At 39.8% G+C, this 27,285-nt stretch overlaps 1 protein-coding gene across 3 annotated transcripts in view; it reads right to left on the reverse strand.

Moving 5' to 3' along the window:
- SPHKAP (SPHK1 interactor, AKAP domain containing) overlaps positions 1–27,285 on the reverse strand; it is a 53,635-nt gene that overhangs the window by 1,199 nt on the left and 25,151 nt on the right. Inside the window, exons 3-10 of one of the 3 annotated variants that reach the window (XM_009889925.1) lie at positions 20,515–20,574; positions 17,084–17,218; positions 13,841–14,096; positions 9,814–13,558; positions 6,478–6,657; positions 4,487–4,573; positions 2,439–2,491; positions 2,162–2,346 (exon numbers count right to left, since the gene is read on the reverse strand). In XM_009889925.1, coding sequence (XP_009888227.1) covers positions 2,162–2,346; positions 2,439–2,491; positions 4,487–4,573; positions 6,478–6,657; positions 9,814–13,558; positions 13,841–14,096; positions 17,084–17,218; positions 20,515–20,574 — 4,701 coding nt within the window. Of the gene's footprint in view, positions 1–2,161; positions 2,347–2,438; positions 2,492–4,486; positions 4,574–6,477; positions 6,757–9,813; positions 13,559–13,840; positions 14,097–17,083; positions 17,219–20,514; positions 20,575–27,285 lie in introns of all 3 variants that reach the window. The other 2 variants (XM_009889933.1, XM_009889916.1) reach the window with 2 other exon arrangements.

Raw genomic sequence — 27,285 nt, forward strand, 5'->3', positions numbered from 1 at the left:
TCCCGCAGTATTTTAAGTATTCACATAGTACCAGTGAGAGGGAATTCTGGATAAACTTTGTCACATGAAGACATTTGCCACAATTGTGGTTGAATCACAGAGAGGATCTATATTTGATTTTAGTTTTTTAAACTTCCAGATAAACCAGAGGTTAAATATATGTTCTTAAGCAGCTGTAAAAAATCCTAATTTTTGTCCACTTTGTACTTAATAATGGGCTTCACAGTGTCATACATCTGGTCCCATTTTTTTCTGAAGCACATAAATGAAAATCAAAGCTTTTCATTTCTTTGAATTTCACAATCAATATCTAATTAGCTTGCTCGTTCTACATTTCCAGTTTTAAACCACACAAGAAAATATTGTGTGTCTCTAGTTAGTGTAGCTGTTTGCTATTTACATACTTGAAGCCTAAACTTTTAATATGTATTTTAATGATATTTAATAGGCACGCGATTTCCAAGAGCACTGTTGTAGGCAGGATGTGCTTCATTATTCTCTAGTGTATTTTTGCAATTGAATTAACTGTTTGCCAAAGCACATGGGTAAAGCTGACAGCTGTTTCTTTAATTAGATGCAATTTGGACTGTTGCTGCTGAATGCATTTTAAATTATGTTTATGATTCCCAAATGCATGTACTCAAGAAAATCAAACAATATCTCCACTACTCAAAATGATCTTCCCATAGACATTATTTTAAAAGACCAAAATACTGATTTGTAACACTTTTTTCATTAATTGATTTGAATATTGTGACACTTTTTGTGAGCCTTAAGGTTTGAGCTGTTCTTGCTGCTCTTGGAAAAGGGGCTGTTTTGGTTGTTCCTGAAATGTTGTAGGTGGCACTTGGTGGTGTCTACAATGGAGCACTAACTAATCGTTCAGGAATAAAAACAGTCTGCGCTTCTTGTGGCTGGTTTGGACTTCAGTGTTGCTCTTGGTGCTCAGCAGGTTTCTCAGTTCTAGTAGCCTGTGTCTGTCTGTCTCTCTGGAAATAGACTTCTGCTTTCAAAATGGTGGTTGGCAGAGCTACGCTATACCTGAGCAGGAGCAGAAGAGTACTGGCACATATGGCACTTTTTTAGTGCTAAGCCAGGGGAGGTGCTTCATAGTTTCCGTACAATGATGCAAAATATTTCGATCAGTCAGTCTAATTTTCCAAGTTAGAGATGTGTGATTGCAAATATGGCTCCACTGGAAACACTGGTTGGTCGCTGCCTGGGCTAAGACTGTCTCTCAGGGCAGTAATAGTATAAGGGTCTGCCTACACAGATCGGCCCATCCTGCCTATCCTCTAAACTTTTGATCAGCTCTGGTGCAGAAGCCTTGTAGTCTTGGTATGTGAGACACCGAACCTGAGCTAATAGAGGTTATCTTTATTTTGCAGTTACCCTTTTCTGTACAGTGAGCAGTGGACCCGTTCTTTGGTGAGCAGCAATCTTTTTCTGCCAGCACAAAGTGACTATAAAGTCAATGCATTTGGCCATGGTAGAGCTTGCACAAATGTAGGAGGAACTGTCAGGCCCCTGTGGTCTCCTGCTGTATCCCCAGCTGAAGCAATTTATGAGCAGCCAGGCACAAGTTCAGACCTGCCTGTGGCTGCCCAAATCAGTGTTGCAGGCAAGAGAGAACCTACGTAAGGACTAAGGGATTTCAAAGCTGCAAATCTCAAGTCCAACTTATGTCTTGCATCATTGTCAGCTCTTACTGTCACCGAGTAGCAGGACTTTGTATGTGTGACATCCACACACAAGTGACTTAATTTTTTAAGCTATGTGGTTAAACTCCATGTAAGCCATCTGCGACCCTTCAAATGCAGCCACATGAAGGACTCTCGCTGTTAATTCTGCCTTGGGCATTGACAACGCATCATTGATAAGAAAAAGTGAACAGATTAATCAAAACATGTTATAGAGGCTTCAGAGGGGGTCTCATGGCGATAGTGTTTCTTCTGCCATTGACAATCTACTAAATATTTCACATACCTTAAACTCTGTCAATTTAATCCTCTCCTCCCTTTCTGTAATAAACAATAGCATTGCCATCTTGCTGTAAGGAAGATGTTTTTGCATCTGCTTTTAAGCTCAGTAACGTCAATAAATCACATCTGCTATTGTGATTAAATTGAATTAATAGTATGCTCAATTCTGTAAATACTACCTTTTCAATTCTGTTTTCCTGAGATTTCTTAAAATAGATGGTTGGAATTCCAAGTTCAGAAGCGGCTATCCACTGCAGGGTGGCTCGCAGCTCCGCATCGGGGCACTCTGGTTCCAGATCAAAGTTTATCACCAGTAGATCCTTTTGACAATTGGCTGTTCCCACCGAAAGCCCAGAAGTACTTTCTGAGGGGGGGGGGGGAAAATCCCAGCAGTTACTGTGGAATTACTTGTGTTAACTTCAATTCGTATGCTTTAATTGATATGGTTGAACTTACCCTCTGTATTTTCTGTCTGTTCTTTAAGGAAAACCTTTTCTTCTACTAATTCACTTAGAAACAAACAACAACAAAGCTTATTAGTGATATTTAGCAACAGTCTACAATATTGCTTCATGATGGATAAACTTCTCCCTCAACGTAAGACCTAGAAAACTGCAAGAAAAACGTTACATAGGATGAAATAATAAAATGCTGGATATATTTCATTTATTTAATCTGTAAATCAGGAAAAGCTATGGGAATTGCAGCATTATTCACATAATAGGGTGAAGTACTTGTACTGGTTGCACTGTGTATTACATTTATTCAGGATCTGTAGATCGTTACACAATGACAAGCAAATGACATTATGGTAAGACACAGCAAGTCTCAACCTGGGGGGAAATACTGAACTTCCAAAGTCTGCATTTTGCAGTGCTATGCTCCCTGGCTGAATCTCTTGCACTCTTGCTTTCTAGTTTTATCTTTTGTAGTTAAATACAGTCTACAATTATCAATGACTTAAACTACTGCTGGTTTGAAATATATTAGCTGTTTGGATAAACAAATTCTGTTTACACCTTGCAAAAATTTCCAAAGATCTTAATTTCTTATGTACCGTCTTTTTCTTCTCAAACTGCAGGAAACAAACTCCTGGCATGTGGTCACTGCCTGAGCTTCTGTTTCTGAACACAACATCCATGCTCATGTATGTGTGGCAGGAGACTGTAAATTCATTATTGATGTCACAGCTATTGCAGTCGTTTCATTGCTCCTGGAGGAACAGCACTCACAGTAAACATTTCCAGACTGTCCCATTCTGCCCTCAATCGGGGGGAATGCTACAAGTGTAAGATTTTGTTTCGAGCATTGGAGGATGCTACTCTTACCATTCTTGTTCACAGGATTTCAGAATCTCCCCCAAAGCTTCAAAGAATCAAGATTATATATACTTGAGTGAGCATTACTGCAAGATGTGAGAGGAAAGAATAAAATGGCTGCATGCAATGTATGCTTTGTCATGACTTAGAATCATAGGTGCTTAATAATTTAACTTCCCACCAGTTTTCTCTTTGAACAGCAGATGTATTCTGTGCCTTGACTGTGATTTGTGGAAGACAAATTTCATACCTTCTCACACCTATTGCCTAACACCTCAGAATAGCCCCTGAAAGCTAACCAGAAATTTATCCCTTTGGTCCTTGGAAATATAAGGGAGAGGGGTCATCTGTAGGAATGTGTGTAGGAGGTATCACTGCCTATTGTGAAGATAGGAATGTTTTAACAACATTAGTCTCTGAATTGATAGTTGAGATAGAATGCACGTAACTCTACAGAAATATGAACACCCAAATTTCTTACAAAAAAAGAGCATCCTGAAAGCAAGAAAGCTGTAGTATGGTCTGGTAATGAGCTGTGAAGATGTCAGTGACTTCCCAAAGTTCCCATGTTCAATGTGTTATGTACAGTCCATATGCTTCTGCGGTGGCTGTGCCCTGACTGCATCGTCACATTCACCAGCTGGCAGGTTATACCAGGTTTCAGGGTACCAGAATCTTTAGGCAGGTACTTGCACATCTCTTGATAATTTTATTGCATGCTCAGTAGAAACATACTCAGAAACACTAGGTAAGATGTACTTTGGGCCAAATTATTCTTATTCTTGGAAAGAATGCTGTCATATTTTTTTCCTTAGACTTTAATTGATCCTTATTTGCTTGACCTTACTTGCTATTATAGTGGAGTTTTGATAATATTTGAAGTTATTCAGAGGAGAAAGTTCACCCAAGGGGAAACTGATACTGCACAATACTGTCTTTTAGGCAGGGCGGTTGGTGGATCTGTATGCTCTTGAGAGTACAGAAAGCACACCTGAGTGGTCTTTCCTGTAATCTTTCACTGTCTACTGCTGTCACTCTGCACAGACACCTGCATGTGCTTTTTTCTGAAACTAACGGCATGCTCAGCAGCAGGTGCAGAGCAGGGCTTGGCACATTTCATATGGTGTAGATGATTTGCAGTTAAAATTAGACTAAACATCAAGTCTCACTTCAGTGACTACTTACTTAATCACAGGAGAAGATGGCATGTTCTCCTGATAAATTTCCAGGTCCATAATGCCAAGACTGCTAGTTGTACTGCTGTTGCCATTGCTGACAAAGCAAAAGTTTAAATATTAGTGCCAAGCTGCACTGAACATGTCTCCATACATCTTTTTAAAATTTATTTATGTACAAAGCAAGGTGAGGAGGCTGCCCCGTTATGCAAAGTTCCACAAAATCAGTTGTGCTCAGCATGTGGTTCCCAGAATGAAGCACAGTAATCTGCTCAAAATAATGAGGCTTTTATTAAAATAGCTGTAGATGGAGCATGTATGAAGGGATGCTCTAAGCTGGAGGGGGGGAAAAAAAAGTGGACCATCTATTTGTGAGTGGCTTATGCAATGAACATTTGGCCTCGAACAAAAACCAAGTCTACATGAGTCCTTGAAAAGAAAGTTTATCAGGTACAGAGTTGTCCTGGAAAAAACCTGCAGAGATTCAGATACCTCTGAACATGGTGAGTTATAGCAGGGCATTTGGTTGCCCATCATACTACTTACCTGCTGGGTGACTCTATACATGTAACCAACAGCAGTTTCAGTGTGTTACATCATACCCCAAATTCTACCAGGGATATGATGGAACCCACAGGTACAGCGATGGCCCCTTATGTTTCTGACTACTCTGAAAGTCTAAGATTTCAATTAAAGCCAGTGCTTATTGGGACCAGGAATATGTACAAGTGTTCTCTTTGGCTTCTTCACGAGAACGAAGTACTACATCTGAAAATATTTGGAAAAAATAGTAACAGTTCACTTTATAACATCATTACAAATTTGACAGTGAATGTTTATGCAGATACCGTAATAGTCTGATGAACAGGTTGTGAACTTGCTGGTTGCAAGTCAATTAGCACAAACAAGATCTCTGTGGTGAGTCAACTTGAACCACATAATTTTTATTAGAAGGGCAACTAATAGTATTTTTCCTTATGTTAGAAGGATTGATTAGGCAGTTCCTTCCCCTGCCAGGTTTTTCTGAGCCAGTGTCAGTAGACCATGCATTCAGCCTTGCTGTAGCAATTCCTGTTTCAATGCGGAGCCAAAAGGCACAATATACTGGTGCTCTCAGAGCAAGGACTTTGTTAAAGGTTGGTACCATAAAATGGGATGAATGTTCACCTTCACTGACAGACAAGTTGTTTTCAGTATTTTTTCAGCTAGCCAACAGTGTGCTCTGACAGAGCCTCTTTCACTTCCCTGCTTCCTTGCCATACTGTCTTCCCTCCTTGTCATCTTAATACCCAAGAGAAAGATGTAATTGCTTGACAATATTTTAAAACCTAATCTAAGAGTATGTGAAGAAAAAAACTTGCTTAATTTGAATTTGTGAAAGGGCTGAAGTCAAGCTAACATCACTTTATATAATCTCTAAGGACTAGATAACATCTTTAAACGCGTGTCCTGACTTAAATAGGAACAAAAAGCAGCACATTGCAATGCGAGCTCTGGAATTTGTGCCTGCTGAGGGGGAACTCGGTCATCCTCTGTTGATCTGCTCCCCTGTGTCAATCTGAGCACATCAGGGGTCTGTTTCTGCTCTCAGTGCACAGATACCCGGTGGGAATAGCAGTCGCATCAATCTCAGCTAAGGAGATGCCAAAATAAACATTATGCAAATAGTAGCAAATAAATCAAAGGAAAGACCATAGCAATTTGCTTGTCCAATGGCTCTTTCGCTGTAGGAGTGAGGCACTTGAGTGGTGCCAGGAAGTTTTTTTCTTTGTTTGAATCTAGCTGCTCACCAATAATAAAAAGACCTGGCTGAGAACCAGGATGTGGCTAATTCTTTTTCCCTTTTTTAAAAATTAAGACGTGAACTCCGTCATTAGGCTTTCGTTACAGTATTCTGAATAAATTTCGAGCTGTTGACCCTCATTTCTGATGCATGATAGCCAAATCATTGACTTGGTTGATTAGACCATATTGTATACTGAGAACAGACAATATGGGTACCTCAGGGATCGCTCGCTGAGTTGTAAGTAGCTACTTGTGTCATCAGGATTGTCCTCATCATTAGCTAGCTGGGACCAGCTGCCAGTGCTTTCTTCGCTGCTGCTGAGATGATTTGGAAATTCTTCAGCTGTTTTTGTCTCGCCTGTGATTTCAGCATCCGGTCTGCTCTGAGGACTGTTGCTGGGAGGGTGATAAGGAAGGCACATTGATATTGTAATATAGGCAAACAAACTGGTGCTACTGATCTTCAGGCAATACTGCTCATTAAAGCAAACCAAGCTGCAAGATAATACAGATGCAAGAGATTGGACAAGATTATAATTTATACACGAAGTCCCGTTGAACGTATGGTTGGAGATGCTCTTAAAAAACGATCTTCTTATGACTGCTATAAATAAACACAAACCAAATTAAGCCTTATAGTGAAATATCCATAGAAAAGGTTTAACTTGTACAAAAAGATTTTGTATATACAAAAAGAACTTCTCACTGCATAGGCCTATTGCTTAATGCACTTCAGTCAATCAGTGGTTAAAATATGTGGTATATATTAGTGCAGAGTGACAGCACTTCTTGGAGATATGTATTGGCACTAAATCACTGCCCTGTGAAAGGGTGAATAAGTTGAATAAGTTTCTTTTCTACTCTGTTAGCATTGTATATCCAAAAGAGGTCTAGAAGTAAAAGTAGGAAAGTAGTGTGGGTTGTGAATCACTAATGACTCTTAGTCTTCTGCGTTTCTTACAACCTTTGCTGCTTAGGCTGAGGAAGGATAAAGTATTCTTTTTCTCGGTAGGTGTGCAGCAGGTAGTCAGAAACCAGACTGAATATGGAGCCCAGACTGAGTTTGATAAATACAAGGTTAAGGGACAAATGCTTTATAATTCTGCACACTTGATCATATGTCACACACACATGTATTTATATGACACACATATATATATATACACAGACTCCCACAAATGCAAACTCAAACAAAAAATAAAAACTATATTTATGGTAACTTCAGAGCCAAACTGGACTTTGTGAGACTTACCATGGGACTCTTCATATGCAGGCAGAAAAGTATATAATAATTCAAACCCCCCTCTTTTTGGATGGTAAGAAAGAATTAATAGATAGAAACTGCAGATAGAAACTGTAGTTTTGTTATATTTCCTGGATGGTCTGTATCTGCAACTTTGTGATTAAAACAATGTAATGTGTACTGGCAACCCTCTGCAGGATCCCTCTAGAGAAGTTCTCGCCTTCAGACTTTTATCTACAGTTATGGCTGACATGCCCTGGCTTCAGTTAGAGCAATAGATCACCCCCAAAATTATATTGCTCCCAAGTAATTAACTTAAGAATATACTGAGACAATACCATTGTGGATATCTCCTTTTGCTATGCTCTCGGGACAACTGAGAAGTTGCTGCATTAATGCAGGATGCTAGAGAGAGAAGCAGCCTACTGTACAGGGAGAAAGGGAGTTGTTTGCCTGGGGGCTTCTGCTCTACCCGGCAGTCAACACCTGCCAAATAACTACACCTGTCATCCCCGACCCCTCAGGTACAAAACTCATCATCTGTAGTAACGTGAGGGCACTGAGCAGCCAGGTTGCAGGGTAGTGGTGTTATTCAGATTTTTAACGCAGGGCAGGTGGCACCTGATACTCAGTCCGAAACATGAGAGATTTTTGTGGGGGCTGTTACTTAGCACTTTGGGTTTTGTTTCATTCATTATGCAATTATATCTCAGACTAGTGATGCTTTGAACTGACAGTTCCCTACTTCTGAACAGTCAGTTGGAATGGTTGCTGTGTATCTGTGACAGAACTGGGTCTGTTGCACTGCCTACGTACAAGAAACAACTCTCTTTCCTTGCTGAAGACCTCTTCCTCAGGCCTGCATGGCTTTTTTTTTTTTAGTATTTTATTTTTTCTAATTGAGTGTATTGCTTGATATTTTCCCTGGAGTCCCATGTGCCTGTATCTACACTAGCAAGTAATTTCATGCATTAGGCGTGGACCAGTGGATCAAAGCAATCAGCGCTGATGCTTTTATATCTACATTATATGTATTTTTGGGTTTTCACTTCAGCCTGGACTTAGTACAGACAGCCACACCACAAGTGGTTTAAATCCATATGAAGAACCACTGGAAGCTCTGCCTTCCCAGTCGGGGTATGACCACATCTGGAACACGTGTAGCTTCTGGTTGAGATTCCTTTAAAAGAAATCTGCACTGTGTGCTGCAAACAGAGCTGATACATGGAAACGGAGATAAGCTGATTCAAAACTGTTCTGCATCGCAGAACCAAAATGCTCATGTAGGTGTAGCCTCTGCGAATGAATTCTGCCCTACTAATCCTATTTCTTTAAACTCCCCATAGCCACTTTGGGAGCTCTGCATCAAAGGCAGAGGAAAAGTTGCTATTAAAGGGCTCATAAACTGCACAAAAATAACTTCATTTTCCAACAGTCAAGACTCTAAACGGGCAGATTTCTAAATGTATCCTGTTAAAAGCAGGTTGCATTCAAAGGAAGAGGAAGGTTAGTAAGAATAGCGACACTATGATAATTATCCATCTAATTACTACCATACACTGCTTTTTCACTTCAAGCAGAGCTTTGTCAAAAGGCAAAACAGAGCACTGCCTAGAATAAAATGAGCTACAAAATGGGTTCTAACACTAGCACCTGCACTCTTTCTATCACTCTGAGAAAATGGGTTGCTGCAATGCTCCAAGTGATTAGCAGTTTAGATACCATTAACGTAACAGACACGATGAAGAAGTATAGTTAAAAATAGGCAATGCCTTGCGAGAGAACCTTGCTCTTAACCTCATAGCCATCCTCTACTTCTGCGCTGCCCTCTCATACCATAGGGCTTACACTTTGCCTTAAAAAAGCAAGTTGCAAATTTCTCAACAAATGGTGTACAGCTATAAGGAGAGGGTGGTAAACTGTGGTATAAACTCCATGAAATTTTTTTTATTTTATTTTATTTTTTTTAATCAGTCAGTGCTAAATGAAAGTTCAAAGTTTGTCCATCTTTCCTGTCTTGACTATGGAAGACTTGAATATCTGTAAAGGGAAACCTTAGTTGCCAGTGCAGTATTAGATTTGAATCTCAGAACCATAGTAGTGTCATATTCAATGAAAGTTTGCTCCAGAAATCATCACTGTGATGTATGATTGGGTGATTTTATGCCATCAGAAACCTGTAGTCAGAACTTAGCCTGTTTATTTCCCTAAAAATGCTTCCCTTCTTACGTTTTTCCTTTATCAAATAATTTTTACTGGGAAATTAAAACAAACAGCAAAGCAATCGGATTTGCTGGTTTGTCACTTACCTATTTAGTAGGGAACTGGAAACTGCGTGTTTCCCATCAAAAGCTTCTGGAGGTTTTTCTTTGCTTTGATGCTCATTTCCAGAAGGGCCAAATGGCGTTAAGGACTCTGAGTCTTTATCTGGCTCATCTCGTTGATCGGTTTCTATCTGAATTAAAGGCACTTCCCTGTGCTGACCTGCAGGGAGGCATCCAGGGCTCTTCATATGCTCTTTTTTCTCATCCAAATTTGCTCCATCCCTTTTGGGTTTTGATTGAATCTGAGTAGCGCTTTGGGGATGTTTGCTTTCCGGCTCATGTTCTCGGCTTGTATAATCAAAGGAATCCTGCTGGACAACAATTAAATTTTTACCACTTTCAACAATATTTGCAGCCAGTCTGTTTGCATATTGTTCCACATGTGGTGGGGAATCACTGTGAAACTGGTCTGCCTCTGCAGCCTCTGCCTCATCTGCTATGATCTTGTTCTTGCGCATTAGAGATTCAATAGAACTTGCCCATGTCTCATGAATCAACATATCTGTTATCTGGTCAGTTTTGCATCTTTGGTACAGGCAAGAGTCAGACTTGCAAAGACCTGAAGAAGCCACAGTACTGACTGGCTGAACACTTAAGGAATCTTGGTGGTGGTGGGCAAATCCATCTAACGAATTTGCCTTAACTGGGACAGTAACTGTTAGCCTGGAGCCTGATGATCTGCTGTCAGGCATTGACGACTGCCTAAAGCAAAAAGGTGATCGTAGAGAGGGTGGTAGCAAACTGCCGCACCAGTCCTTTGAATTCCGAGGGGAAGATGCATTATCTTTATTTTCCTTTTCTATTTCTCTTAGCATATACCTATAAAATTCTTCTGTTATGCTTTCTGTGCTGGACTGTTTGGATGGGCAACTTGGTCTTACATTTAGATGACCGTTTTTCTTGGCTACCTGTTGCAAAGCAGAAGTTAAGATGTTGTTTGCATTTTTTCCTGCATAATAATCTAATAATAAATCAAAACCTCTTCCTTCATTTTCCATCTGGTTCACCATAAATCTTGAAAACTCATCTGTAATGCTTTCACAACTAGACTGCTTTGAGACAGAACTTGTCTGGCTCAGAGACTGACCAAAGGTGTTCATTAGGCCTAGGGTATTGAAGGAGGCTTTGGAATCTGAATCCTCCTCCGGTATGCTCTCACAGCTTGATGCCTTGGCTCGGCTCCATCTTTCACAGTGCAGCCTGTTCCTGGGGTGGTTTGGACCTTGCCAGATGCTATCAACCATGGAGAGTTCCGTGAGGTTCATGATCTTGGCAGCCACTTCATTTGCAAAGATATTGACTGAATCTGGTGTGTCCTCAAGGTTTATAGATTCATCTACTACCCGATTCATCAATCTTTCCTTTAGCTCAGGATGCTCATCTGTTTTTCTTTTGATCTCACTAAGTCTAGGTGCCCTGTGCTTCCGAACAACTGAGCCATTAGCATGGGTTTCCTTTTTCCTTTTCATGGTTCTGCATGATAAACTCTGGGTCACTAGATATTCATTGCCTCTCTTCCATGCACAGAACCAGGGTTGCTTTCCATTTGAATTTTCAAGACAAATGGCAGCTATTTCTGTTGCCATAGAAACAACTGTTTCTGCCAATTCTTCTGCAAAATCCGTTATACAATATTTGTCCCTTGAATGTTTCACCTGTAGCACAGGCTGAGAAGGAAGTAAGACATGATTTCCTAATAAAGACAAGCTAACCTGAACATCATTATTTAGTACAGCATCACACTTATGCTTGGCCTGGTTTTCTGCATTCATGGTGGCACTGGAAGACAGCTGTTCTTGAACACCATGCCTGCATTCATTGTTTGCAAAGGTATTTTCTCTGTCTGAAAATGATCTGTAGTCTTTCTTTTTCTGATGATTGTTACTCTGATTTGGGGATTTGTAACAGTCTCGTGTGGTTCTTTTCAGGTATCTTTTCTTGGGAGAAGTTTTCGCAACAAGTGCATTATGCCCTGTAGCTCTACTTGTTGGTTCTGAATTCAGCATGGCACTTTCCTTGCTATGTACATCTTTCATAGTACTTTGACTAGTGTTTGTGATGTTTCCAAGATCTTTGCTAACACTAGTGCTGTAGGCTGTACCAAATGGCTTAACAGCAGAGTGATCAAAGGAACTGTGGGAACTTTCGCGTTCTGTTGCCTGTGTTGACCATCCTTCTGCTCTTGTTACTTTCTCTGCTTTTGTGCCTTCAGAAAAGAGAGGAGAACACTCCTCAACTTGTCTTATGTCATTCATCTTCTTGCAAGTGAAATATATTACATTAAAAAGCAACTTGTTTGCAGTCTCCATGAAAATGTCTTGTGTACTTGAGCCATTTTCTGAATGGGGGTGTAGCTGTCTTTTCTTCCTAACCTCTTCAATAGAATGTCGTAGAATAATATTGGATAAGTTTTGTGCAAGTTCATCCCTGATTACTTCATCAGTATGTGGAATCCGTGGCCTCGCTGCTGTTTCAATAATTTTTCCATTCATGGATTCCATAAAATGCCCTACATTTTTGTAAGTGTTGGGTTTTGTCAAAATTATTGATGCCTCTTTGAGAAGTGCCTCTGCAATGCTTTCATTTAGCTTCTCTATGCTGCTTCCTATAGCTATGCTACAATGAAGAGTAACGGCTGCAGAAGTCTCAGCAGCAGACAGAAGTCCACTCGAAGCTGCAGGGTACTTCTCTTCCTTTGTTTCCCCCAGACCACAGACAGCTACAGCACTTGCTACTTGAGTCATGCCACACAGCGCAGATGGAAATGAATATTCTGTGCCAGCACAGTCATCAAGTATCTGTGGAGATGTTCTGTGTTGCTCTTCATTATCATCAACCGCTCCGCTTTTAGAGTCTGTGGTTTCTTGATCCCGTTTGAATTTTTCTGCAGCCTGGGGACTGGAAATGGTTCCAATAACAGCGGCAGCACAAGCCAGAGCCACTTCCAGCGCACTCTGGCCATGGCTGTTTGAATGTTCTTCCTCAAAGTAATCCGAAACTTCAGCAGAACTTTCTGATTCAGTCCAGTGGCACAGGTTGGGGAAGGCAGACCCTGGCCAGTCAGATACGTTCTCGGAACTGTCTGGACTTTGTACTATGACAATCTTTGGAAGTTCATTCCATGATCGGGAAGCAGATACATCTTCTGACTTACAGGAGCTTCCTACGGAGATGCTGACTGCAGCCTCCTCATTAAAAGTGGGTTGAGACTGTGACAATCTAATGAATGCATCTTGCAGAACAGTTTCTGCTAAATTTGTGGCATACTGACCTGTAGTTGCCTGCTCATTTTGAGAGGGAGGATCTGTTTTCCTCATACCTGCACAGTCCTCATCTGTTTCGCTGTTGTGTTTCACTGTTGTGTCATACAGAGGCCCCAGATCCTCTTTAGCCATTTTGGTTAAAGATACATCTTCTAATGCGTGCGCTGAGCAGGAATTTTCAACCTCGCTAGTTAAATTAGTAGTACTAAAGGATGAAGTGGCTCTTCCAGCTAATTCCTTCTGCCATGGTATTTCCTGGTCTGACTTATCTTCAGGTTGTAAGACGCCATCTTCAGCCACAACGTTCACAGCTTCAGAGACTCTAGTAGCTGCGTCATCTTTATTAATGCAGTTCCCTTCAAGAATAAACGGCAACCTGGCTTTTCTGTAGTGAAGATTTTCAGATCCCTTTCCTTTATTTTTTTTGACATCTGAAGATGCTTCAGAAACACTTAGTTTCTCATGACCTATTAAAAGAAAAATAAGAAATTGTTTTGCAGAGTACCCTGTAACTTTAAAAAGAAAATGGCTGCACAACTGCGTAACGCATTACTGTTCTGTAAAACTACTGCACAACCACGTATCGTTGTCTTTGAACAACAATTTAAAAATATGAATGGCTGTCCGTTTTCTAAATTACAAATAAATATATGCACGAATTAACATCAAGTGCAATTTCTGTGAGCATTGCCACGGCTCTTTTGCAGTACGAACAATAGCAGAATTATGCTCAGTCCCGTTGCTTTTACCAGCTTTATATTCATCAGCCTCGTTGTCATCCTCGAGGTGCTCAGATGCTGTGAGGAAATCTTCTTCTATTGAGGACACTGAGCAGTTTGTGTCATCCTCGGGCTTTAAGACATGAGCTTCTATCTGCAGCTGTTTCTCCTGAACGAGCTCAAGTCCAATCAGAAACTTATTTATTTCAAAAATGATGCAGCTTGCGCTGTTTTTCCTGTCCCCCCTTGCACACTGAACCAAGCAGACATCTGCCAGCCAAGGACACTAGAGGGGAAAAGAATCTCAAATAGTTATTTAATTAAAAAATAAAATGTATTTAAAGCTTCCTTCTCTATAAATATCTCAGGTATGTTCTGCTGCAAAGATGCAATACAATTTGTCATTTAGATGTTTGTAACAAAGTGTGCAGTTACATATATGCCAAAATAAGACCTTGGACTGACGGCTTTTGTTACATGAGCGTTTTAGTAGAGCACCCAGCTGTACCACAGGGGCATCTTTATTCTGTTGAAATTACTAAGTTGTTTGTTTTCAATCAACTTCTTGTTTTAATGACAGAGACTTCTTTGCTTTTAGCTGTGTCAGAGTTATCCATCTGACATACTGTTGTTAATGGCCTCACACCACCTGGTATTACCTATCTCTTGGAGGAATTGTTTGTGGGCATGAATTCCTTGTCAGGATAATATCTGTTGCAACGCTTGTTTGACGGCAGCCCAGTAAATACCAGCTGGCGAGACTGTTAAAAGCGGGTCACCTTTAGATGTTCCTGCAGATTGTTTTAAAATAGTGTTTTATTTTGTTTCTTTGCTCTTCTTCCTCTCATTCCTTATTTGCCCAAAGCCCCATTATTTCAGCCTATTATAACCTCCCACTGGAAATGGGGCTCCACTGTGCTCTGTGCTGAGCCTTTATATAAAAACTGTCTTACTCAGAGAAGCTGTACAATTAAGTTGAAAGTTGGACGGAAACCAAGAGAAAGGAACTCGTTATCCCCATTTTATCAATATTAAAACTGTTGGATATTCATACAAGCACAGAGCTAAGTTGATATCTCTGCATGGGACTATGTTTGTGGTGTGGATGTACTCTGAAGCAAAGCCAAGCTTTTGCAGCTTGTGATCTTGAGCTTTAACTCCAGGCCCCCAGGAAGAAGGCAGCTTGAGTGGAACCAAGTCCGGATTGAGGTGGTAGATTTTAAGCTGTGCAAAAGGCGCCCCGGGCCCCCTGTGCACTTGCACAGTATCTAGCACAATGCAACCCCATCCTAGATCTTTTGTCTTTAAGTGTGAACGCAAAGCAAGTGTCTAGTAATGAAGTGAGTGGGATGAGTATTATGTTGACATAGCGTGTTTTATTAGCCTGCTCTTCCTTTCCACCTAAAAAATGTGTCTGAGAAGAAAAAACAGATAAATTGGTGTGTTAAAAGTAAAACAGAAAAGATAGATTTTTTTTTTTTAACTAGCGGCTAAGAAATTGTTGCTGAATCAGACTTGACCATACACTGTATTGTGAAAAATGTTATTAAAAACAGATGCAACCTTAGATCAAACATTCCCCTGCTGTTTCTCCAGTCCACAGTTTGCAGGGTTGTACGTGTGAAAAGGGCTGCTGGGGAGCAGAATAAAAATCCTTGTATGAAAACTATGTGTCTCCTTACAAATGAAATTCTTTGGAAAGCCAAACAAATGTAGGGATAAACATAAATTGTGCTTATCTGGCCAATAAACTTCACCCAGTCTCAATGCAAAGCTCTACTCATCTCACAAGACAGAAATTTAGGTTACTTCCCATTTGTCTCTCCGAGAAGGCTGCCAGTCTCAGTGGCTGCAGTCTGTTGGAGATGGGGATGACTTGGGTGCTTGGGTCGTCTTATTTGGGCCTCAAAACTGTCTTGTGGGTATTGCAGCAGCTTTCCCCCAGGGAAGCGGGGTTCAGAGCTCCACTGCTCCCACCACAGGCATGTGTTCTTATTTTTTTTAAATCTTTCTAAATTCAGCCATTAGTCACAAGCGGTAAGAAAACTCAATGACCAGGGTGTTTCTTTCTTTAAAGATCAGCTTATTAGTATAACATAAAATTCAATGATGTTTGCAATACAGCTTTTCCAGCACCTGCTTCATGAAGACTTTTGTATGCAAGTTAATTTCAGGGAAAAAAAGTTTTCTGCTTTTTTTTTTTTTTTTTTTGTCTGCAGCAGATAAAACTGGAGATATCTGTTCATGTTTTAAGCTTGCTGAGACAGTTTTGTACTCCAGGATAACTCTGCAGTTTCAATGAAGTTGTTCCCAATTCACACTTGGCCAAATGAGATCAGAATCAGGCTGACATTCTCTTCCTTTACACAGACATGAACAGGCATAAAGTATGATAAAAACGGAAAGGAAGAAAAAAGATTTTTATTACAATAGGGAGTTAAGCTTCTGGAACTTGTGTATTGAAATGCCTTTAAGCATATGTTATCATTTGCTTCTTTTCTCTGTGTGGTGCTGGTAGGAGGAATTCTTGGCCTCCAGATCACAGATAGGGAAAATTTCATTGGCAATAACAGGAGTGAAGGAGTTACCATGATAACTTTGCCTTTAGCTCCTTTAAATGATAAGTTTTAATTAATGCATTAATTACTTTTTAAGTTGACAGAAGCTAAGTGAGGTATTAGCTGTGATATGTTTAATGTAGCTTGGTATTTTCCATTGTCACGGTCAGGCTTACAGTAGCCTCTAGGATCTTCAAGTCCTATCGTCAGCTCTTTTCCGAGATGCATGTGTGGGAGAAGATGGATTGGGAACACAAGTGGGAAGTAGCAAGACTTCATTTGAAAAGGGAGTCTGTAGGAGCTGTGCCCCAATCTAGCCATGCGCACAAAAAAGTGTTACATCTTTCCTTTCCCCTGCTCTGTGCTGCCCTTCTGACTCCTGCTACTCTCAAAATCTGGGCTTATGAATCACCTCTGCCACCAATGCCTTGCCTTCCCTCAAGGATCAACCGCTAATATGGCTTAAAGCATTATCAGCTGCAACTCGGACATCCACAGAATCTAGAGGGAATAGCAGGATCTCTCTCCTATCTTTGTCATACCCCCCTCCCCCCCTTAACAGACTTTTGTTAGACAGATTTATGTTTTATGTTTGCAAATGGCCACTCATTTCTTGAATTGGTGCCAGGTCTTTGCTTTCAGCTCCTTTTTTCCATTTTCCAAATTCCATCCTTCACAGGTATGATGTGATCTTAAAGATGAGTTTGATTCCTACCTGGGGAACTTCATAATCAGCCTGAAGGTTTCCTGATGCTAATCCACTCAGCAGGACTATTTCATTTTCCTTTGGTGGCTGTACGTTCATCGAACTGATGAGTTTGGGGAGATTTGGAGAGACGCTGATCAGTCTCTGTAGTATGAAAGATAGATTTTGCTCTCAGGTAATGAAGTCTGAGTTGCACAGTTATATTCATAAATGTAAAAATGAAATACCACTTATAGGTATCCCTTTAGAAAGCTTACTTGAACTTACTACTTTGAGTCTATTAAAAATAGAGCTGGCAGCATTGAAATGCACATTCTTTCTTTTGAGCCACCAGGCAAGACAACGGTTATGGTATAAACTTCTGCACAACTGTCCAGCAGGACAATCTGTCACCCCCTACATTGTCATGTGCTAAACAGCTTTGATTGTATTTGTGCATATACGTGCTTGGCCTTCCTATTACAAGTGAGTTCCTAAGAGACAGGGAACACTGTGTCTTATTGTCTAAAACAGAAAAGATTCAGTAAGTCTGGTAATGAAAACAGGGCAAATCTTCCAGTTTTCCTCCAGGCATATGATAAGCAAGAAACCAAAGGGAAAGTTAGCTGGAAATCCCTGATCAAATTGATGCAATACTAAATCTGGAGTAAAAGAAGTATTTAATACACAGAGGAAGTATGCATTTCTTTGCTGTTCCACTGGACGCCTTTGTTACCTTTCATTTGTAATGACAGAACCTTTTTCTACCTGTTATATATTTGCTAGAGCCAAAAGCGGTAATAGTCACAACATCCGTGATGCTCTGTAACACAGATTTGTATTGCGATACGGCTAGGAGTCCCCAGTGATGGGCAGGAGACGTCTGTGCTCATTCGCGTACAGAGGCCAGACCGAAAGGACATTACCTACTCTAAGAGAGCTTGCAGTTCTTTTCTGCCAAGGATCTCAGTGTGCTTGCTTTATGAACAGGGAATCAAGGAGGATCCCTTACAGAGGGAGTAAATACCACCTCCATTTTATGCACTAACACAGCCCATCAAATGGCAAAGCCATTAAGGGAATGCAGATCTCAGGCACCCAGCCGTATGCTTTAGTTACTATGCAATTCAATGATACTTCACTTTTTCCTTTTCATCTTCAAAATAATAAGCTTGCAGTACTGTTATTTTTCCTCTGAGTAACTTAGATATAATAAAATTTTCTGGCTTAGCAAATCTAATTCAATTTTGGGGAACAATTCACTTTTCAGTAGACTGATCTTCAGATGAGCCTAAGTATTTATATTCGACATAGCTAAATTCAGTGTTTTAATTCAGTTTGACGTTTCAGTCTAGTACAAAAAAGTTCTTATCCTTTTCTTTTTTCAAATTATAACCTTTCTGTTACCACACACATTTCTCTACGTATCTCTATTTTTTTACTGCTTAAATTGCCACATTTTATCAGATTTCTTAGCTAGGAAATCATGGCATTTTGTATATCTTTTGCTTCAGTTCCTTACCTTTTGTTCAGCATGAAAAAAGGAAAAGTCTGGAAAGATGACTGTTTGATATCCAAACCCCCTATTTTAACCCATTCCAAGGTTCAAAGGGTAATGCAAAATCTTAACAGTACCTATTAGTAGATAGTTATATATTTCATATGAACAAAAAAGCTACGCTAACATCTTTAAAATTCTTCTGTGAAATGCTTTCACAACATCAGTGTTGTGTAGAAATCCACCTCACTCAAAGCTAATTTACACAAACTGCATATTATACACAAAAGTTCTGATGAGCGAGTTTCCTCTTAGAGAAGAATACACAGCACCTGTGCTAGCAGGGAATTTTTATTACCGACACTCAAAACTAAAAGAAAAATATCATCTCACAGTCATGGCTAATAAATGTCTTGACTTTGTTCCAGAAACTACCTTTCTAAAATGCGGCCAAACGTTGCAGTCTCTCCATTACAGTCCCTCTGGGTGCCAGGCGGGGAGAGCCAGCTGTGGGCATGTGAGGGCGCAGCACTTTGGGGACCCGATGGGCACTGCTGTGAAGGACGAGCTTGGGGCTATGGCAAGGGCATGGGGGGTGAATGCACCGCTGCTGTAGGGCTGACAGGTAGCAGTCATACAGCTGCTTTCAAAGGTGACTGGTGCTTGTGAGGGAGTAATCCAAGCTCTGGGCATTGTAAAGGGTAGCTGCGTAAAGCTAGTTTAAATTGGCTTTTACAGGTATCTAGCTCCAAGATTGAGGGAGAAACTTTTGGTATTTCCTTATGACTTGTTATACCTTTTGCTCCTTAATAAATACTGTAAAAAAACAATACAACCATTGCTTATTAGAAAACAGCCAGTGCTTCTGTGGATTCAGTTAAGTTAAACCTCTCAAGCTGTTCTGCACAGTTAACCTGCTGATTCAACAGAAAAATAATTTTGCTGTAACAAGCTGTATTTATTTTTGACATCTGAATTTTCACAGATCCAGGATGCAGAAAAAAGCATACAAAACCAGTTCCTGCTAATGAATGACTTGCAGGAGGCAACAGGGTCCCAGCATTCATTGTCCTTCCATGAGCTAAAATTGGTTTCAGCAAACTAACCATAATGCTTTACTAAGGAACTCCCTGGACATTGACAGGAGATCCTACCTTTGTTCACTTACCAGATATTGCTGCTGTATTGCTGTGTTGATCATAGGCACTAAGCCAGGATGATGAAAATAGACTGATAAAGGAAGGTGTAAACTCAAAACCGACACCAGGCCATATCTTTAAAATGTGACTTCCTCAGAGTTGAGAGGTTTTTGGAATAGTATGTATTTTAAATAGTATATAATGATGTAGTTTGTCTTAGTGCTTGTGATATAGCCAAGCTTTTTTTTTTTTTTCTTTTTTTCTCAAATCCCTTTTTTCTACCCTCCAATCATGTTTATCAGATAAACAGGTAAAACACACCTTTAGTTCTGTTTTATCTAGACCCTTCCTCAAGACCACATAATCAAACTACCTGGAGTTTGACTGAGTAATACTGGTCAGCTGAACAAGACCTAAATGAATAGAAGATTCTCGAAGGCTTTTTGACAGTGGGAAAGAGAAACATCAGAAATAATTTTTTATGTAGCATTTTGTCAAATTAAAAAATTGGATGTATGACATATCTATGTTCACTTCTCTGATAAAACCAAGGCTGAGCAAGAAGTCCACTCGCACGGTAACTGCTGTGAATTCACAGGCTGCAACAATCTGTTCAATATTTCTGGAATGGGGGTAAGAAAAGCTATAAAATATGGCCCGGTGTTGAGATAATTTCAGATTCCTGATGCATTGCTCTCTGTAATTGTTAAAAATATAGGGCTGACTTTGATTTGTCCACAGAATTTTGGTCTGGGTTTGTATTGGAGAGTCCTGGTGTACCTGAATAGACCCACTGTGCACGTTATTAAGACCTAAACTGTTACCTGTTTCACTTGCTCGTCGCTGCAATCATCTCTGTTTGCATCTAAGTTCACAAAACAAACCTGGAGCAAGAGAGAGAAAGAAACAGTAGTTTCATATTAAAATGGCAACAACTTTTAAAATCACTATTTGTTCCTTTTCTAGCCTTGTAGCTGAATATGTGAAATTTTTTCCTAGTACAAGAAAGGTTGAAGGGTTAGCAAAGAGAGTAGCAGAGTAGATATTAAGAAAGGAGAAAAAAGGAACAAAAGGCAGAGTCATGACTTGCTCTGACAATTAGCTTGCCCGATGAATGGGCAAATGTTGCCAATAAACTGTAATACAGAAGATATTAAAAATGACAGAAGAAATGTTAAATGTGCATTTGATTGTATATCAGATAAACTCTTCATGTCTTGCTTTTCAATAATTTGTTCTTTTCAGGTGCTTGTTGCTAAATGTTTCGTAAGTGCAAGTACTGATATATGTACAAATTGTGAGTTGCTTTTAGAGTTTTCTCCACATCACACAAATATTGTAGTATTCTTCTTACCTTTCCAAACTTCATAAGTAGAAGTTTAAGACTTTATGGAAATATTGTTTTTTTAACCTTGGTTCATGAGTCAATGTGCAAGCAGAAGTTTTCATCAGTGCTAACTGAGCACTAGAATAGGTGGCAGAACAGCTTACTATCTAGTAAGTTTACATGTGATTCACTGAAAAGTACTACTTTTAACAACAAGGTCTTTTGCCCCTTCTTTGATCATTGAGTTTCAGCAACCATTTAATGGTAGTGAGATTGACTTAAACAAAAACTTCAGATCTAAAGACCATTTCATATCTGAAGACTTTTTATTTTTTTACATGACTGGAGGGCCATTATCTAACTTTCAAAAACAAAAAAAAAAGAAAATCCCTCTTTCAGTTGTATTTCCGAGTTAGAAGCAGGGGCTCCAAAGCTAGGATGACTGTCCTACTTCTGAGCGCTGCGGATATCTCTTTAGAAGTTTGTGAGAGTTCAGCGTTGTCTTGATTTAAATCGGAACCTGGCACAGATTCAGGGCTGAGCTGAAGCCAACACCTGATTCCAAATAAATTGCAGATCCAGAATTTACCTTCTCAGAGCTGAGTGATTTTTTTTCTTTCACAGCAAACAGTAAATGCTTCTTTCCCTAATTCTGTGTTAATTTCTCCTAGAAAAAGAAAATGCTCTAAATTAACCCCTCCACAAATATTGTGTTAAACATCTGAGCTCCTGTTGTGTGCCTGCTTTTACCCCAAGAAAACACTGATTTCAGTTTATATATGCACTTACCATATGTACAGATTATGACCATCTGCAGTAACAGCCAGCACAGCAGATGGAAAGATCCAGCCAGACCTCCCATTGTAAACCAAAAAAAACCCCACTTAAAAAGAAAGCTTTTTGCCCTTTTAAATAGTTTAATGGCATCTTTGTATGAACTTGTGAAGATATTTTCCAACATTTTTATGATTTTAGGAAAACTATTTCTCTGACAATGTCAATAATCAGGATATGCCACTGTCATCTGCATTTTATGGCTGGCTAACTTTTAAGAAATAGTTATAGAAGTTTGTAAGCTACAAAATATTAAAAATACCCTCTGGGAATATAATGTGGTAGTTACGTAATGTCGTAAACATGTTACAGTTAATTATACAGACAAAAATTTGTCTTACTTTCCACTGGGATTTTACATGTAGGCATTTTACATATCAGCAATAGGTGGTTTATAAAGCATTCAAAAATTGTGCTCTTGATTCTCCCATGTATTTGCCCACTGCCCGCTGTGATACGTGGTTATGAGGCTGCAGGTGCACAGAAGTGTGTTTGCTTAAGTGACCATTAATTTGGCAACCAGGGTAGGAGTGCTGGAACGTATAGGTCCAGTTTCTAGTCCTCTCAAGCATGTTCACTACCGTGCTGAAGGTAGGGCTGTTACTTTGGAGCTCTGTTTCCAAGCCCCCATGCCAGAGGGATAAAGTCTAGTTTTGTACTGGATTCAGTGTGAAAGCTATGTGAAAAATCTGCGTAGGAGCAATCGTGTCTGCGCATGCATTCCATCCAAATGCTCAAGTCTCTGGTAAACCTTGTTTTGTCATTTGCTGCCTGCATGTTGGTGCAACGGTACATGTCTTTGCTGTGTTATACACTGGCACTCCTACCGGTGACACCAACTACCATCCTAAAGGTATGCCCTTTCCAAGCAGCCAAAAAATCACCACCTCTATTTCATGTGGCATGGATGGCATATAACTCACTAATGCCTCAGTAGAAGAAATAACAGTATGAGCAGAAATAGCTATTATTTAAAGTAACAGTCTCTTTCTTCTATTTTTTTATTTACTTTAAGAACCCAATGAACTTATAAAACCTATAGCAGTTTCGAAGACTGAATCCAGTTTCAAAATACACTTGTCAAATTCTATTGACATTGATTTATTACACTGTCAATGCAGTCTCTTGGCATTTTATCCTGTTCTGTGGATTTTGCAGTTTTAATTATAGGCAATTTTCACTCAAAAATAGTTTTGCACTGGTGAAAGACACTGAGGAACTCATTTACTTTTTCCGTTTTGCTATTTTCTTTGAGATTAGCCCTGCTTTGAGCAGGAGGTGGGATTAGGTGGCTACTGTAATCATAAATTAACTCTACAGCTCCATCCTGGCAGGCTCTACACTACTGCTACTTTCTAGAAAGCTCACTGTGAGGATAGTTTTCTTGGAGATACTTCACTTGAGGTATTCAAATGAGTGAGAAAAAGATCCATCTGAAAAATCTATCACTGTTTCTGCTTAGATAATACAAAATTTATGCTCTCACTAGCTTTCACTGCTTGATGAACTTCTAGTAATTATCAGAGACGCCTCCATCAAAACAAGGCAAAACAACACTACAGAACAATTCATAATCTGCAGGAGGGAATTACATAGATTATGACAAAAGAGCCAAGGTTAGGTCAGCATTTGCTAACCTCAATTTAATTCTTACTTTTTTCCTTTGGATCAGATGCAGGCTAATGTGTTTTAGCTTAGTTTAACTAGAACCTAACCTTGTCCTAATCATAGTATCTTTAAATATCAGCCCTTTCCCATACGCTTCTCCTTTATACATCACATCCTTGTCTTCCCACAAACATCTTTTCACATCCAAAATTATCTGCTCTCCACTCATACTGAGCTAACTGTCTGGAAACCATGCAGAAATGTTGAGATACTGCCCTTTTTTCTGCCTTAGGAGATATTTGTTTTGGGGGTAGAAAACAACAAAAATTAAATGCTGTTGCATAATACAAAAAGGAAAAAAAAAAAAAAGCCACCCAAATTCTGGCTGTACATAGGGAGATAGTCACCCACAATTTCCCTGTCAGATGCTAATATCTTCTTTTGGTTCAGTAGTGTTTCCGGTGTAGAAATTCTGGTTGCTCAAGTGAGAACAATACTTTTCTTTTGGTGGACATGTACTACTGCACTCAAATCTAGAGCCTCAATACTGGCAGAAAGCAGAATGCTACATGTCCAGAAGCCATTTAATACACAGCCACATTGTAAATAGCAACCCTGTTACTACGGAGATTCTTGTACATGAATGACATGAATTAGGGTCTGACCCCCAAGTCTCCTCTTCATAAAACTCTCCAAGCATTTCTACTAGGACAGTACCAGGCAGGTTATCATCACTAACTTGCTGAGCTTTGATCTTGAAGAAGCTTTTACTTTCCAGGATCACTTAAAAAAGCAAATAGAAAAACTTCTTTTTTTCTTCCCTATTTTGCATGATAGTTTCTGTGACTGGTAATACATGTACGGAGCAAATTATCTAGGTCAACAGTTTCAAGTCCTGAAATCTACTCTTGAGTTGGTATAGAAACTATGCAGACGCCTCAGCATCCACTGTCTGCAAATTAAGACTGTTACTTCTTAAAAGAACTACATGTTAAGAAATAATTTGTTTATAAAGCACTTAGGGATATAATGTACTACACATACAATATATTTTACTCATTGACAGATGGCCTCAGGGAATTGCTAAAAGCGTAACACTGTTCTCTCACTTCTGAAGAGTAAAGCAATTTCATTTTTTTCAGAGTACCGATGCTGGCAAACAACTGAGTGACAAGCAAAGAAATATATTATTTTCCTTATTGCTTTCATTTCAGCTTCTATTAACCAAGGTTGGTATTAATGGCATTTTAATACTCCCTAGATAAAGAAGCACACTGATGGTAAGAAAGAAACACTGTCTCAGAGGTATAATACTAACAACAGTAATTAAAAAAAAAAAAAGGTGTATTTTTCCGAAGCATCTGTTCTAGGGTGAAGTCTATTTCAGTTCTGTACTATTTTCCCTAGAAAAGAGATTGCCAAACGACTCTCTTCTGTTTGTTTTAGGAAGCGCTAATGCCTCTTTCTATTACCTGTGTCAATGCCTGACAGTAAGGCAAGGCTTTATCTTTGTCCTATGAAATATCTTCCAGCTTTTGGTAACATTAAAACAAGCACTAGCTTGTGGGTTTTTTTTTTCCTTAAACTAGTATTTTTTTTTAATTAAGAAGAAAATCTGTTTTCCAATCCTCCTCTATGTCAAAATACTAACTCAGTAGAGATGTTTGAAAGTTGGGATCATCCTGCCACAATAGTAGTAGCTTTGTGCACAGTGCTGTAATGGGTAGGAGCTGCTAGCAGCTTTTGAGGAGAGAAACAGCTTTGAGATGTTTCGTCCCTTTTCTCCCATGAAGCATGAGGTCTTCTAGCTTCTTAGGGAACAGGTTGAACTGAAAATCCACCCATATTCCTCCCTCTCACTGGGGTAACAGCTGTTCCTTGCACCTGACTGATATAGTTAATCTGATAAGTGAAGTGAGAGCCAGTCTTGTGTTCTGCACTGTAAGGGATTGTTTAAAGTGCTGCAGGAGGTGTTTATTCTCACCCCCCTCCCTCCCCCCCCGAATCCAAATACATATACATTATATACCAACCTCCCAAATAAATTTCAATATCTATTTTAAAAGAAAGAAATTTAAACTGAAGAGACAAGACTTGAAAATTAGAAGTGTATACAGATGGTTTATGCAACCTTAATTCTACCTCATATGCCCACATTTATGCAACAGAGGATCTCTGCCTGATTCAGTGAACAGGAAGACTGCAAAAAGGTGCAGAATTATGAAGCAGAGACCCGTGTATCTGCCATTTTCTAACATTTCAGTTTATGACTTTGTAACCCAAAGGAGACTCTTAAACATGACTTCTTTGTTTCTAATCTGTCAGTTGGTAGATTACTGCCACGCAGTTGAAGACACTATCAAAATGCCCAAATGGTGGCAGGACAAAATTCAGGTGGCACAAACCACTTCATCCCTGTCACTCTACCAGTGTATCCATACAGCTGATCCTCATCAGCTTTGGTGTAGGTGTCACTACCAGGCTGGATCTGGTGCCATACACCTCACCATAGGCTAAACTTCTGTGTATGTATTGGGATTTGGCGGGGAACTGTGCAGAACTGGCCGTGTTCTGTGCTGTCCTGGTTGGTATGTCACTATGTAAATGCTGTCTGGAAACTGAGTTTATAGAGTCTTCACATCCCGAGTCTGTGCTGTTCTGCTTTCTCCATCCTCTCTCCTGTCTTCTGTCACAGCACTGTCTACTTAGCCACGCAAAGGTAGCAATTCAGACAGCCCAGGACAGAGTCAGAGGAAATAACTGGTTTGGCACTGCACCGCAATCTGCCCATCAAACTCATGTTTAATTTCCTACAAACAGAAGTGAAAAAGACAATTGGCCCCAGGAGTGGTCGCAGGAGAAAATAATTCTGAGCAGGCAGTTCCTGGGTGCAACAGAAAAACATAGTTTAAATGCCTAAGCCTGAAGACATGTAGGGTACAACCGTGTAGCCTGGGAAGGCAGAGTGACTGCTGAGCCCGAGACTGATAGTAGCTTTGTATATAAAACCAGCTGAAGCACTGATGAGAATGCAGTTCTCAAGGGCAAAGAACTGAAGCAGCAACTGTATCTCCACAGCAGGAAAGGCAAGTTCAAACTGCGCTGTTCTTTGCACCTTAAGCTTTCCCAATGACACTCAGTAGCTATTTTGTTCACTTTATATGTTAGCATCTGTTGCTGACAGGAGCCCAGTGGTGAGAGCATGAAGGTAGCTGTCTCCTCTCTGTCCTGGTTTGGGTGATGCAGGTATGAAACTCTCACAATGTGGCTTTTAAATTAACATGCATCTGGCTGTGCTTGTTAGTAGCTTCCCTTGCGTCTTGTGCCCACTGTGAGTAACATGCATCTTACATTAACACAGTGATGTTCTGATCATTTAGTATTATCCTTTGAGAAATCAAAGGCTTGACGTTTATTTCCATGTTGTTTCCCCTCTATAGTTTGGTCAGGTATTGTTTGTTCTCAGGATGTATGTTGTTTGTTATATACTATCATGCTACTGAACACTTCATCCTTTTTTAAATGTAGAACTGTGAAGATACAGTTTGTGAAGAGGGTTGTGAAATTTTACAGCAACCATGATTGCTATGACAGCTGTTTTTAAGGATTTAATGGAGTGTCTGACCTCATTCATTTCTGCTCTCAGCCATAACTGTGATGGGATGGCAGTTTTGGAATTCTAAGCCCTATTCTCATCCTAATTTCATCTGTGCAAAAGTAGAAAAACAATACAGTTACTCCAAACTTTTATTAGACCAAAGTCAGAGTCTCCTGACTTTAGAAAGATAGTTTAGATAGCTGTGATTTCCCCACAGCACGATAACCA

Source organism: Charadrius vociferus, unplaced genomic scaffold, assembly GCF_000708025.1.
Source record: "Charadrius vociferus isolate BGI_N301 unplaced genomic scaffold, ASM70802v2 scaffold650, whole genome shotgun sequence".
Taxonomy (NCBI): Eukaryota; Metazoa; Chordata; class Aves; order Charadriiformes; family Charadriidae; genus Charadrius; species Charadrius vociferus.